The sequence below is a fragment of the Microtus oregoni genome, unplaced genomic scaffold, assembly GCF_018167655.1.
Source record: "Microtus oregoni isolate MIOR12 unplaced genomic scaffold, Mior012 000019F_ref0000042, whole genome shotgun sequence".
NCBI classification, from domain to species: domain Eukaryota; kingdom Metazoa; phylum Chordata; class Mammalia; order Rodentia; family Cricetidae; genus Microtus; species Microtus oregoni.
In genome coordinates this window covers 906178-919611 of record NW_024543078.1, presented here as the reverse complement: position 1 = coordinate 919611, position 13434 = coordinate 906178, and the positions used below count along the sequence as shown (strand labels likewise).

General features: G+C 48.6%; 1 protein-coding gene across 1 annotated transcript; it reads right to left on the bottom strand.

The window, feature by feature from the left end:
* Positions 1 to 3936: 3936 nt before the first annotated feature.
* Positions 3937 to 5316, bottom strand: Hoxc4 (homeobox C4). Its single transcript, XM_041669618.1, has 2 exons — positions 4763 to 5316; positions 3937 to 4289 (listed from the first exon to the last, which is right to left on the bottom strand). The coding sequence occupies exons 1-2, from the start codon at positions 5202 to 5204 to the stop codon at positions 3937 to 3939; spliced, it is 795 nt and encodes a 264-aa protein (XP_041525552.1). The 5' UTR covers positions 5205 to 5316.
* Positions 5317 to 13434: the final 8118 nt, after the last annotated feature.

Sequence of the window (13434 nt, the reverse complement as noted above, 5' to 3'; positions counted from 1 at the left end):
AATTGTATTCTTAGGTAATGACATCCAGAGAGGCAATAAATATTCCATCTGCTTTGGTGGCCACTGGAGTTAGGGGATCTTCCATCTCTTTTACCAAGCCTAGGAGAGGAGGCATTTTAATTTGAATTAGCTGCCCAAAGGTGAGGTTCCAGATCAAAGCTCAGGAAAGCTTGGAGAAGTAGCTTTGTGAATACAGAACCCGACAAAAAGCCTTGAAAGAACTGAAGTGCTTAGCTACCTCTCCTTGCCACGGGTGCCCTCTTAAGGGTCCTTTCTGGGTTAGTCCTGAATCCCGGGAAAACAGAGAACCCCTCCAGAGCAGAGGTCACTGTAGCCCACACTTTGGCAAACCTTTAACACATGGCTTGTGCGTGCACTGGTTCTCTCTCTCTCTCTCTCTCTTTCTCTCTCTTTCAATATACAATTCTACAGAAGAAAACTGAGACATTCAGAACTGTAGGAAACTTCATACAAACTACAAGAGATCCTCAGAGAACAAAGTAGCCCATGCCTTCCCTGCTAATCTTACTTTCTCTAGGTTATCTCCATTTTTGAACTGTTTTCTCACAATCTGCCCCCAATGTGTGGACTCCCATTTTTCCCCAAGCAGATTCTCTCCATCCACATTTGATTTCCTACCTTCCCTCTCAAACAACTGTAATCAAAACAAAAATTTAGTGGAATATCGAATTTAGATTTATTCTCCTTACCCCAGGGAAAATCGAGCGCTAGCTACTTACACAGCAAAGGGATTTGGGACTTGTGGGGATCCCGGATGCTTGAAAAGAAGGCCCTTGGAAGATTTGTGCCCCCAGTTCACAGGTCTTCATTTTACTTGGCCATCGAAGAGGATACAATGCTGGACTAGCAGGCATTCACGCTCTTTCCTCTCTGGGCAAGAAATCCCCAGTCCTACAAAGGCTGTGACATCCTATCTGGAGGCTAGGTACTGAGCGAGGACTGGGCTTAGGAGGGTGGGGATGAGAGTGGGGGAGAGGTCAGAGGCTCTGATGAATATAAAGGCAATGAGAGAGAAAATGTTGTGTCCTTCTTGTGAACCTGGGCTAGTACCCGCCCCCACCCCCAGCCTTTCCCTAACACTCTACCCAACTCCAATGAAAACCTTGCCCTCCACTGCCCAGTGAGGTCAGGAAGCATCAGGAGCATTGAGACTAGGGTTGCTAGAGCTTGGAGTCCAGACCCAGGTTAGCCCATGCTCCCCTCCTGCCCAGCTAGGTGACAGGCTTTCTGGGTGGCCAGGACCCAGGCAAAGGAAAACTTTGGAGGAAGAAGAGGGACATTTCTGGAGGTCAGAGGCCCAACTCTTCAAAAACCCAAGTGCAAAATATTTTAATTTTGCTACATTTGTCAAGAATGCACGGATTTGGGATCCTTTCCGGATCAAGAGATAGAGATAATGACATTGTGTGCCACAAGAATTAAAAAACAAAAAACAAAACAAAAAAAAAAACAGAAACTCTCAAAGAAAGGGAAACAGATGTCCCAGACTTCATAAGCTGCTTTCCCTGTGTTCAGGAGTGTCCCTCCAGAAAGCAAAGCACCAGGAGAAACTTTAGAAGCAACATGCAGAGGTAGTTCTCTCCCAAACTCGCCAAAGCTCAACGCCAGGCAAGAAACTGCGGCTCTGAAGGTGACCCCGCTCCTTTCCATCTCACCTTCTTTCCACAGCAAAAGACACCTGGCCTACCTGGCAGACCTGCGGCTCTCCCACAGTTAGCATCCCTCTCAGCCCTAGGATGGTACTAGCCTCTAGATGATTGGGGCTACAGTCAGATCAGGTCACTAGTTTGCTTGATTACATAAAATAACTCCAGATAATTGTTGGCTCTGCTTCCTCACATTGCAGACAGCATGTTTTGTTGTCTCTAGAGCACCACTGAGGGAGGACTTCAAGGACTAAGCAGAACTCCCAACACATAGCCACGCGCCAGAGAACAGCACAGCCTCTTCTCCCAGGATCAGTCAGCTAGCGGTTCAAGAGAAAAGAAATTTAAAACACATCCAGGAGATTTTCACAACTTGTCTTCTCTGTCTGTTGTTGCCTCTCACTCCAGGATTCAGAGTAGAGAAAGGAGATTCAGTTAGCCTCTCCAGGCTGGTTCCCATTCCTAAGTGCCCTCCATCCCAAAGTTTAGATAAATTGCCTAAGAGAAAGCTCCTAACTGCTTCCCTCACCTCTTCCCCCCCCCCTTAAAAAAAAGGGAAGAAGAAGAAGTAAGAAAGAAAAATGAGGAGGCTAAACTTAAGGCCTGGTCTCCAGGACCGGATAGGTTCACCTGGGGTCCTTTGGGTTGCGTTAGTCCTTTGGATAATTCCAGATAGTTTTCCTGGTAGTATACCTCCCCATACACGAGAAAACTCTATTATCCACAACCTCAAAGCCTGTTCAGATGCCTCCATTCTGCCAGGATATGGAAAATTATAGGGAGAGAGTAGTTCTTGAATCTCTAACACCTGGCAGATCAGAATCAGAAGTTCCAGAAAAACAGAAGAGCCCTTCCTTCCTTTGCTAGCTACCTCCAGGCATCAGCCTTTGAGGCCTATCCATGCAAGGGCCTTTGCAGGCCTCTGGGCCTCCACTTCAGCCTTTTCCCCAAGGCTAAACAAACAGACATGCTATCCAGACAGGTCACTTTCAGAACCAGCGGCTCTAAACCCTTCACCCCTTTAGAAGAATGTAACTGAAGAAGGGGAATCACCCTCAAAGTCTTACCCCAAAAAGTCTTGAAAGAGGAAAACTTTTTCCCCTCCCTTTCCCTAAACTTGCCTTCTAGTCTGCAGGTTTGGCAGGTTTGAAGGACAAGGAGGGTGGGGAATAAAAAAGGAAGTCAAAGAGATGGAGCCGGACCTGACCAAGGGAAAGAGAGGATGCCCACCCCATGCTCAGCTCCACGCTAAGGACCCAAGGCCTGGTCTTTCTGAGAAGTCGGAGAGAAGAAGCAGTGGGACCCTCCACAGTCTGCCTTATCCCTTACCCCAGACTGGTTTTTCAATAGGCCTGAACACCTGAGGTCAAATGTTAAGGTTTGTGTATTTGTTCTGAGTGAATTTAGAGACTGGAGAAGGTGAGATGTCACCAGGCCAGAGGAGGGGGATTAAAAAGAAGCCATCAGACATTGACGTAAAACTAATTCACAGCCACTGGTTTATTATTGATCATGGGGTATTTCACATCAACACTAAAATTCTTTATTGCAAGTTTTACAATAATCAAGTGAATTCAGTCCAAAAACACAATAACCGCGATGGGGTAGGGAGCATCTACCTACAGACTGTCTCTCTGAACCCAAAGTTCATTTTTATTTTCTTTTGGCTTCTCAAACTGAACAGTTCCCAGAGGCTCTCCAGATGCATTTAGCTTTGTCTGCTGTCCTCCCCCCTCCTCCCACCCCCCCCCACGAGAATACAAAAGAACTTCATAGCTTTGTTCTCCTTAAAATGACTTCCCCCTCACTAACCTCCCCTGGTGCATTTCCAATGCAAAAGGCCTAGGGAAAGAGGGGGAAGGAGGAGGAGAAAAGATGAGAATCCACTTAAAATCTCCCTTTCCTTTTTCTTTTTCTCGTTTCCCCTGAAACTCACCCAAACCAGACCATCGCACCTTGCAATATATAATTTTTTGCAGCTTTTTTCTTAAAAAATAAATACCCCCCCATGGCCTTAAAAAACAAAAACAAAACCCAGCAGGTACCATGCTAAGATAACACCACATGCTTAAAGGGGTCCTTAACAGTGAAGGGAGAAGGGCAAGGGGCTTGCTTATCTGTTTTGTCTGTTTGGAATTGACAAGGAGGCAGGAGGAAGAGAAGAAAGAACCAATATATATATATATATATTAAATTCTATAAATAAGAGTCAATTTGTGTGTGAGGGGGTCTCGGAGCACAGGGTGGGGGCAGGGGTGTAAGTTATGTTTTATAACCTGGTAATGTCCTCTGCCCGTTGCTGCTCCGGCGTGGCGCTCTGGGAGTGGTCTTCAGAAGTACCAGGGGTGGCTGCCGGGAGGGTGCTGGGCGCAGCGCCTGCCGGGGGCGCTGACCTCACTTTGGTGTTGGGGAGTCGGTGGTCCTTCTTCCATTTCATGCGACGGTTTTGGAACCAGATTTTAATCTGCCTCTCAGAGAGGCACAGCGAATGGGCGATCTCGATCCTTCTCCTTCGGGTCAGGTAGCGGTTGTAATGAAACTCTTTCTCTAATTCCAGGACCTGCTGCCGGGTGTAAGCTGTCCTCGAGCGCTTGGGCTCCCCTCCGTTATAATTGGGGTTCACTGGGGGATGGGAAGCAAATAGTGGGGTTCAGAGGCATCAAGCTCCCCACCCCCACCCTCACCCCATCCTCAGCTTTGAGGAACAGGAGGGAGTGGCGGAAATAAAGTCATCAAGCTAAATGGGTTATAAAGAAGTTGAAGGAAGCTGGAGACTTTGTAGTGTAATAAGAGGGGAATCCTCATTGTAACGACACTGAATTATTTATGCGCCCTTAGAAAGCGAGCATAGTTTTCACACATACATAACAGATCGTAGCACATGGCTCGGACTGCCCAGAGTAGCTAAGCCATAAAATTTATGGGGGATGTAATTACCCATTCTCGCTCGTAAATCCAGTTCAATTGTGCTAACCCAGAGTCGCTCCTGGAGAGGGGGGGGGGGAAGGAGAGAAAGGAGGACGGGGCCAGAGGGGGCCAGGGAGGGTGGGGAGCGCCAGGAAGAGGGGAGGGGGGCAAAAAGCAAAGTTGCCTACCCGTGCTAACGTGAATTTTTTTCATCCAAGGGTAGACTATGGGCTGCTTGCTGGCGACGCTGGAGGGATGGTCGGGGGTTGGCTGGCTGCAGGCTGGCGGGGCTGGGGACGGGGAGGCAGAGGCGCCTGCGAGAGGCGCCGGCTCGCAGAGCTGCTGCTGCGATTTCTCTGGGTGGTGGTGGCCCGCTTGGGCCGGCCCGTGGGCTCGCGAATTGCCGGGCCCCTGGAGACTGGTGCAGCTATACTGACGCTCTGGGTAGCTAGGGCGCGGAGGCGGTGGTGGGTACAGCTCCTGGTGGTGATGCTGGAATCCCGATTCCCTGGTCCGGCCGTAATATTCCGGACTGTGTTCAGGGATGTAGCTATTTTGCGAATATTCTTCGCATGGAGGAAATTTCGGATCGATGTAGTTAGAGTCCATCAAATACGAGCTCATGATCATTAATTTCTGGAGTGGAAAATAATTTTTCTCGCTTTGTCGTTTTTCTGCTCCATAAAGCCCTCCTACTAGCTAGCGACCCTGTAAAGTTACTTTCACCATGTGACTCCGCCGGCCAATCACACCGAGCAACCCAGTCCCCGGATAAGGAACCGAATCGCTTTATTCAAAATGTATCCAATTTTTTGTGTGTGTGGTGCTGCTGCTGCTGCTGGGGTGGGGGTGGGGGTGGGGGATGGTTGGCAGAAGCTGGGGTGCTCACCAGTGCACACCCCGCCAGACTGACAATCCTCCCCTGCAATAAGAGATGGGAGGCTCCCAGCTCGGCTCCCATGCCTGGGCTTTGAGGGCTGTCCAGAGGTTGTGATTCAGCCCCGACCCAGGGTCTCTTCTTCGGCCTCCAGTGCGCCCCGTGGGCCTCGGCTCCAGGGCCTTTCCAGTGGTCTCCATTATGGCAATAGTTTTGCAGTCTGTGTAGGTCACAGGGCAGCGCCCCTCTTTCGCAGGAAGAGGAAGTTTAATGAAGGTTTCAGAGGAGGTTGCTTAGGGAGGGGCCCAGGCTGAGGTTAGAAGGCTGGAGAGCCTGAGGTACCTCACGCCATCCATGGAACCTAAAGTCCAGCTCTCCTCCCCAATACACACTCACCCAGCCCTCTCTTGGCCAAGGGACCTTCGAGACAGGGTCCCAGCAGTACTAGGCAGGTTGAGGCTGCGAGATGCAAATGATCCTGACGTCATTTCTGGAGGTCTAGGGCTTGAGCCCCCGCTGAAGAGAGACAGGAAGTGGTTGGCAAAAGCAGATTTCAGAAACTTTGACCTCCCTGCTACCCACTGTCCTTCCCGGCCCAGGTCCCAGAGCAGAGGATATCTCCTACTGGTAGCTGGTAGCTCATGTGTGACTCCGGTTCCCTGGCTTTCTCACAGCACCTCCCAGACTGGCTCGGAACAGCCCTGGTAAAAAAAAAAAAATTAAAAAGAAAGAGAGAGAGACAGAGAGAGAGAGAGAGAGAGAGAGAGTGACAGAGAGAGAGAGAGAGATCTCTTCCAGCAGTCACTGTTCTGAAGCAGGGCCCAACTAAAGCCCTGAGAGTTTCCCCCTCATTCCTTACTCTCAAGGGAGGCCTGTGTGGGTAGAGCCTGCTTGCTTCCAGTCAGGGACTATAGCCCTGTAACACATGTGTTTACATGTAAACACATATTCCCCAGGGCCAGCTCCAGGCTGCCTTCCAAAAAGAAGAGTTGAAGTCCCTGAGCTTCTGCGGCAGGGCAGGGTTCTCACCCTGACCCTCCCTGTCACCCACCCACAGAATACCCCCAGGGGAGGTGGCAGAGCCAGAGGAGAGGAGAGAGGACACTAGGAAGGGCTCTTCTTCCAGCCCCTGGTTCCTCAGCTAGGAGTGGCCTCATCATCGGACTCCAATTAACTGATCTTCTAGAACTCAGAATTGGTGGGGGGCAGCAGAGGGGAAGCCCAGGGAGGGAGCCAGGTCCCCGTGTTGTGCTTGATAACAATTATAGTTTAAAATCATAGCTTGCCGGGGCTCGGCTATATTTTACTTGATAACAATAAAAGTGACACATAAAGTTAACTGTTTATGTTTTATTTATTAGACTAAATCTGCCAGCGGTGGTAGGAGCGCTTGCCTCGACGCTCCAGCTTTTATAGGGCTGTAAAACGTCATAAATCAGTCTCGCAGAATCGCCTGCACTCTTTGTGTCGGAGGCACAGAGCTGGCGGCCGCTGGCTGCCTGCTCCCTCCTTTCTACAAAAAGTCGTAATGTGATTTTTTCCCCTCTGATTTTATTATTATGATCGCAGCCGTGATTAGTCAATCTACCTTTAATTCGCCGCCCGTGCTGCCTCCTCCCAGCCCAGCCTGGTTGACACTTGAATAAGTACCTTTTAAAACAGCGTAACAACTATTTGAGGGTTTAATTAGAACATCTGCAATTAAGGGAATGAGGAGGGGGAAGAGAAAAAAATAATAAAGCCCCATGAGAGAGATACTGAAAAGAGAATCCCAACGTTCTTTTTCATCACCTTTGGGATATGTGAGAGGGTCCCCACTTCCAAATTAGGGTTCACTTTGAGGGCTGGAATGGGAAGGAGCTACAAGCAAAGCCCAAAGAGACAGATTGGGCCTGGGCCCTTGGCTGCCTTCCAGGTTCCAATGCTTAGGGCCTCAGTCCCAGCCGAGACTGCTAGGGCTTGGTTCCCAGGACTTGGTGCTTCTAAGTCCTAGGTACCTTGTTCCCTAGCACACCCCCCTCCCCCCAGTAGCTGGGTGAGGGAAAGGGAACTCCCTAGAGGTGAGTCATCTCTCTCTGGAGACTCCCTAGCTCCCAAAGCTTCTGAAGAAGCCTTGCTTACTTGGACCTGAACCTGGGTATGTGGACAGGCTGTGTGCTTGGAAGAGGAACTCAAGGCCGTGAGTGCCAGAAAGCCGCCCCTGTGGTTGTTGGTGGTCGGGAGTGGTGTGAAAATTTTAACTTTCTTTTATACTATCTGTCTCTCTGTCTCTGTCTCTCTCTCTGTCTCTCTCTCTTGTTGCTGGTTGTGGGGGGTGGGGTGTTGAACTACACGTAGCTGGAAGTTGGTAAAGGGAAGAGCAGCAGTCCCAATTGTCCCATCAGGGAATCCAAAGCCCCAGAGAGCAGGGGTGGGGTGGGAAGGGTGAGGGAAAGTAAAGAGCTTCTTCAGCCTCCACCCTTTCTAGGTCTGCACCTGTCTTGCTGCCTCACTCTGCCCCACTCTCTTACACAGGTGAGGGGTCTGCTTGCTTCCCGGTTTCCCAGCCCCACCCCAACCCCTCTTTTCCGTGTGTCTGACCCTCTTGAATTCACTAAGGCCTCCTTCCCAAGGCATTTCCCAGCATGGCAATGCCCCTGCGTTCCTCAGACTCCTCAGTTCCTAGAGATGAGTACAAGAGACTCTCCTTGAGCCGGTCTAAACGAGCAGAGGCCTCAAACTTAATGCCAAGTTTGTTTTTGGTTCTTATGGTTAACAAATACATATCTATACATGCTATTAATATTTGTTAAAATATCAAATATCTTTTATAGAGTCATTAATAAATGGAGTTCCCATTCCGGGTTTGCTCAGCTAGTTCAGCATGAATAAACAGAAATTAAAGTCTAGGAAATACCCCTAAATGTGTCCACTCTCATCTGCATAACTTACAAAAAATAATAAATAAAACCAAACAACAAGCAAAACCTTTCTGGGTGCTCCTGTAGTGTAGGAAAAGGGAGTTGACTGCCAGATGGGTACATACACCCATACAACATGTTTACCTGAACATGGTTACAAACAGGACATCTTTTCCTGTAGCAGGAGCTGAAGTGCTGTGGGAGAGGTACTAAAGAGGCACTCCCCAGTGATGAATTTCTGTATTTGGGCTTGTCTTATTTTGTACCTTCCTTTCTTGCCTCGTGCCTCCCAAAGGCTCTGCCCTCTGCTTTTGCTCGGTCCCAGTTGGTTCTTTATGCTTTCTGACCATCTTTGCCAGCATCCAATGCTCTCTGCACGCTGCCCCAGACCCCATCTCCTTTCTAAATCTCAAGCCGGTTTCTCTTTCGGAAATACGTTTCAGTACAAAGCGCTTCCCTTCTGACACCACTGAAGAAAAATATGTGTCCATTGTTGTGAGAGGCCTTATTGTGCCTGGATTACCATACTGACCGTTGGCTAACCCATATTCCTCCCCTCCCCAGTAACAAGATGCTGGCTGAGATACCCTAGTGGCTCCACAGATTCTGTGCTGCAGTAAAAATTCCCACCTCATACTCCCTGGATTTTCTGAGGGACAAAAATAAATTAATTAAATGAATTAATGAGAGAAACAATTCAGGATTCAACTGTAAAGAGAAGGAAAATGAGGGTCACTCTTTCCCACTCTGAAATACAGGTTGCTTGCAGTTGTTTTTAATGTATGTGCTTTGTTATTGCTTTAGGGATTAAAAATTACAGCATGTGTCTTTTCTCTTTCTCACATAAATTGACTTCTAGATGGCATGCAATCAGACAATTCATTTCATTTTAATTTTTTCAACCCCCCCACAATCAGGGCAACTTGAAAACCCCAAACTAAAGCAAGATTTCATACTATTCTTCCCTTTGTGTATCTCTGAGTGTGTGCATGTGTATTTGTATGTTTTTTCCTTTCCTAACGCCACCAGGCAGGACTAATGTATGCAAAAGAATATGCAAATGCTTAATTGATTTTTTCCTTAAATCTCTTGTCAGTAAAACTAATAAATTGGTCTAAAATGATTTTAATAACCTGAACATGTCACTAGAAAATATTCAACCTTTCCCCCCCTCCTGGAATCATGGGGGGTGGGAGAATCGTAAGATGTTAATTTCCCTCCTTTAAAATATTAAAGATGAATTTCTCTTGTTTGTTTGGAGACCACAGGCATGGTGCTCTTGTGGATCTCTCCGTCTTGCCTTCTTTGGAATTCAATTTTCCTCAAATCTCCTTTAAAGTGGCTTTTTAAAAAGTGGCCGCATTTTAATATTGGTTAGACAGAGTGACCTGCATTTCACCTCTGGTGTTTGACTTGTCCCAATAGGTCACTGCCATGGGGTTATTGATGGGGAAACTCCATTGAAATTTGTCTCTTCGCAAATGGCCTTTAGATCTTCCAGCGAGTTCAATAACTAGTTATAATGTGGAAGGGAAAATGAAGGCCCTGGGCTAACGAATTTGATGCTTCATTTTTATGCTGGAGAAATTCTTAGTTAGAGGTTGAATTTCCCCACCCTCTGTTCATCCCAGCTTGGGTGAACCCCCACTCCCTTTCAAAGCTGCTGGATTATGTCTCCCATTAAGATTTGTGTTGAGGTATCCCTTTCTTTCTGATGCAAACCTGACCTGTAAATACGGTTGTAAACCCTGACATAAGGATGTAGGAACTTTGCTTTGTTGGAGGTTGGAAACCTGAACTTTGTTGTTAAGAGAACTTTCAAAGGAAACTAAGTATGTCTTGAGAAGATCTAGAGATTAGGGCTCCGTGACTCCTAAAGTTGAGGAAACCCGAAACTCTTTTGGGGGTGTTTCAAGATATTCTGATATGTTTTTGGCCTCAGAGCTTGGAGCCATATTGAGATTAGGCGTCCAGGACCAAGACAAGCAGACAAGCAAAGGCTAAGGCTAGAGGGACTATTTCATGCCAGGCAAGGGAACCCTGTGTCTGCTCTTGGATCACAGCAGGACTCTTGGGAACTTGGTTGGGTAATTGCTCAAAGAACTCTACTCCTTCCTAAGAAAGGTACTCCTCCAGGAAAGACCAAAGACACCAGCAATAGTGGACTGGAAAAAGCAGAGGGTATTGAGGGGTGAAGAGTACAAGAATTTCTTTTTCTAGAGTGCTTTAGAGATGGGAGAAGAGAGGTCATAGTAAGATAAGGAAGGCTTCATTTCATTCTTTCCAACCACAGCCAAGGTGGGGAATTCCTGACACCCCAAAGATCCTCTGTGAGAAGGAACTGCACTGCACAGTTGTGCGGTCCTTGACCCAGTCACAGCAGATCATTACCTTTATTAACCTCAGTAACAATCGTGCATCTTCTTTATACAGAAAGGAAAGGAACTCCCCGCGCCTTATTCTCGCCTCTGTGTGACTTTCCATCTCTTGCCCTGCTCAAGGGGGCCCAGTGCTCAGCCCCCAGTCTCCCCTGTAGTAAAGTCCCGTGGCCTGCCGCCTCCTTCCAAGCTTCAGTCTATCACCGGAGTCATCCTAAAGGTAGGTGTGCCTTGGATCATGGGTTAGGGGATAAATAGGTGCCTGACAAACTGGGGAACTACCACCCTGCTTCGGGTTAAACACAAAGGAGTTAGATGCCAACCCCCCTTCTCTGTCAAACTTGCCTGGGCAGATCCGTGGGATCCACTGGGATCAGGAAGCAGCCTCAACTGCCACTTGGCGTCTTTACCCCATAAAAACAGGGAAGCCTGGGAAAGAGCTGTGGCGTCTCCAAATCGGCCTGGGAAGGGTCCCAGGCTGCTCTTCCTAGCCCTGCTGGGACCAGTAGCAAGGAGCTCTGAACTTCCCGCTGCGGCAGGGCGCCACGGGCGGGCAGGCCAGTCACCGGCACGCTCGCCACCTCGGACCTCCGCACCCAGGCCACAGAATCCCGGCCCGCTCACCTCACCTCCCCGGCCCAAGTCTCATCCCTCCCTGTTTTAATTACATGATTGATTTTCTCTAGGGCTGCTTCGGGACGACTCTGTCTCCCAGTGTTTAAATCTTTGGGCTCCCTTTTCGCATTCCCGAGTCCTCCCGAGAAGTACCGGCCGTGGGCGCGTTTCAGGGTCCCTAGGCCGCCTCGCCTTACACTCCAAGGAAATGGTCAGGCCACCGGGTCCCGGGCGTGCCAAGGCTGCAACGATGTGATCCTGCCCACCCGCCTCCGAGTCACTTTGTGCTGCGCGATCCTGATCCTCCCCATTTGAGCTGTCCCCGGCGCCTGGCCTGGGAGCCGGGCTTTGTGGGTTGTTTTTCTACCCGCAAGAAAGTGTAAAAAGATCTGGACTGAGACCGGAGAAGCAGGATGTGGGCTCGGGACCCTTTGCCTGGTGAACTCCTGGGCTCAGTGCTGGCGGGCGACCAGCAACCCAGGGAAGGAATTCCGACTACAAAGCGCCTTTGGGACCGCAGGCCCTGTGGTCCCGGCTGCGGATCCCAACACGCACCAGGCGATGGGATCCTATTGTTACCCCACAGCCAGGAGGCCCCTTTACTTGACCATCCCAGAAGCAGGAAGAGTCTTTTCCCGGTGGCTGATGCCACCCAAGCCCGGGACCGCGGTTCAGCCTCCTCCACTGCAGGCGTTGCAGGTGAGGCAAGGAAGGGAAAGGAGGTAGGGGTGTTAAATTAGAGAGGAGTGGGTTAGGGTCGGGATGGAAGTGGAGGACTAGAGTCAAGAACTCTGCCTCTTCGGAGGAGGAAGCCAACTGACCTCTTGCTCCCTTTTCCCATCCGGAAGGAGAAACTTTCAACCTCCCAAACTGCTGAGCTTCTGCTCAATCTCCTTATTTACAACTAATAAACCTTCTCTGCTTCCTCTCCCATAGTCATGTTCATTCTTTGATGAGTCACTAAAAGCAAGGTTTTTTTTATTGTTTTGTTTTGTTTTGATACTGTGTAATTTTTCCACAGAGAGAGGACTGGGTCGGGACGCCTCTCTCTTGTGGAAGTTCAGCGAAGCTTGGGTTAATAACAACCCTGCCCCCTGACCTAAGACGCCCCAGTTCCTCAACCCCCATTCCTTCTGCACAGTAACGTCGTCGGGTAAATAAGAGTCGGTCTGCCTGGCTATTAGGATTCTGGAGACGTTGGCATCCGTAGCAATCATTAGTCAAAGCCGCAGAAGCCAAAGCAGCAGAGGAGTTGGACAGAAAAAATCTTGGAAATGATATACAGGAGCTGAGAAGGCATCAATCCCGCCGATAAGAGCGGCCTGCCGCGCCTAGGCGGCCAGCTTAATTGGGCCCCGGGTACCAAGAACAACGCGGGAAAGGAGATTGTGGTTGTATAGTGACCCTGGCATCATTTGGGCATCTACAAAAATATTTAGAAGTTAAACACTTTTTCTTCCCAGTTTCAAATATCGTGTGTGTGTGTGTGTGTGTGTGTGTGTGTGTGTGTGTACCTATAAACCCTTCACCCCTGTGAACAGAGGAACTACACTGGATTCTTCTGGGCTGCTGTCTCTGGTGGTACTGAAGATGGGAAGCTAGAGTTGGGATCTTAGGTTCTAGCTACAATCTACTAGAAGGAGGCTATGATACCCTTGCAGGGTTTTCACAAGTCCCATGACTCAGCTGAACTAGAGTTGGAGAAAATCTTGGTGGTAGTGGATAAAATCATTTGCTTTAATAGGCAGCACATTCTAGTGATACTGGGTCCCCACCGCTACTCACTAGATATCTTTTTATAGGTCACAGGTGCTTCGGGTGGAACAGACAGCTGTAGAATGTTAACTTTTTTAAGGGGGAAATCTATGCCCTTACACCTAGAGGCATTGTGGGAACTATGTCTAAACAGATGTTCAAATATTTTAAATTTGCACAAATATGGTAACGCCTATAAACACTTCATATACATAGTTTCAATATGTAGCTATTTTATTGGTTGAGAACCTTGAATAATTCTAGATAAAAATTTCAAAATAAAAACTGAGTCATACATGCACAACTCTTTCTAAGGAGGAGAGACTCGCAATAGT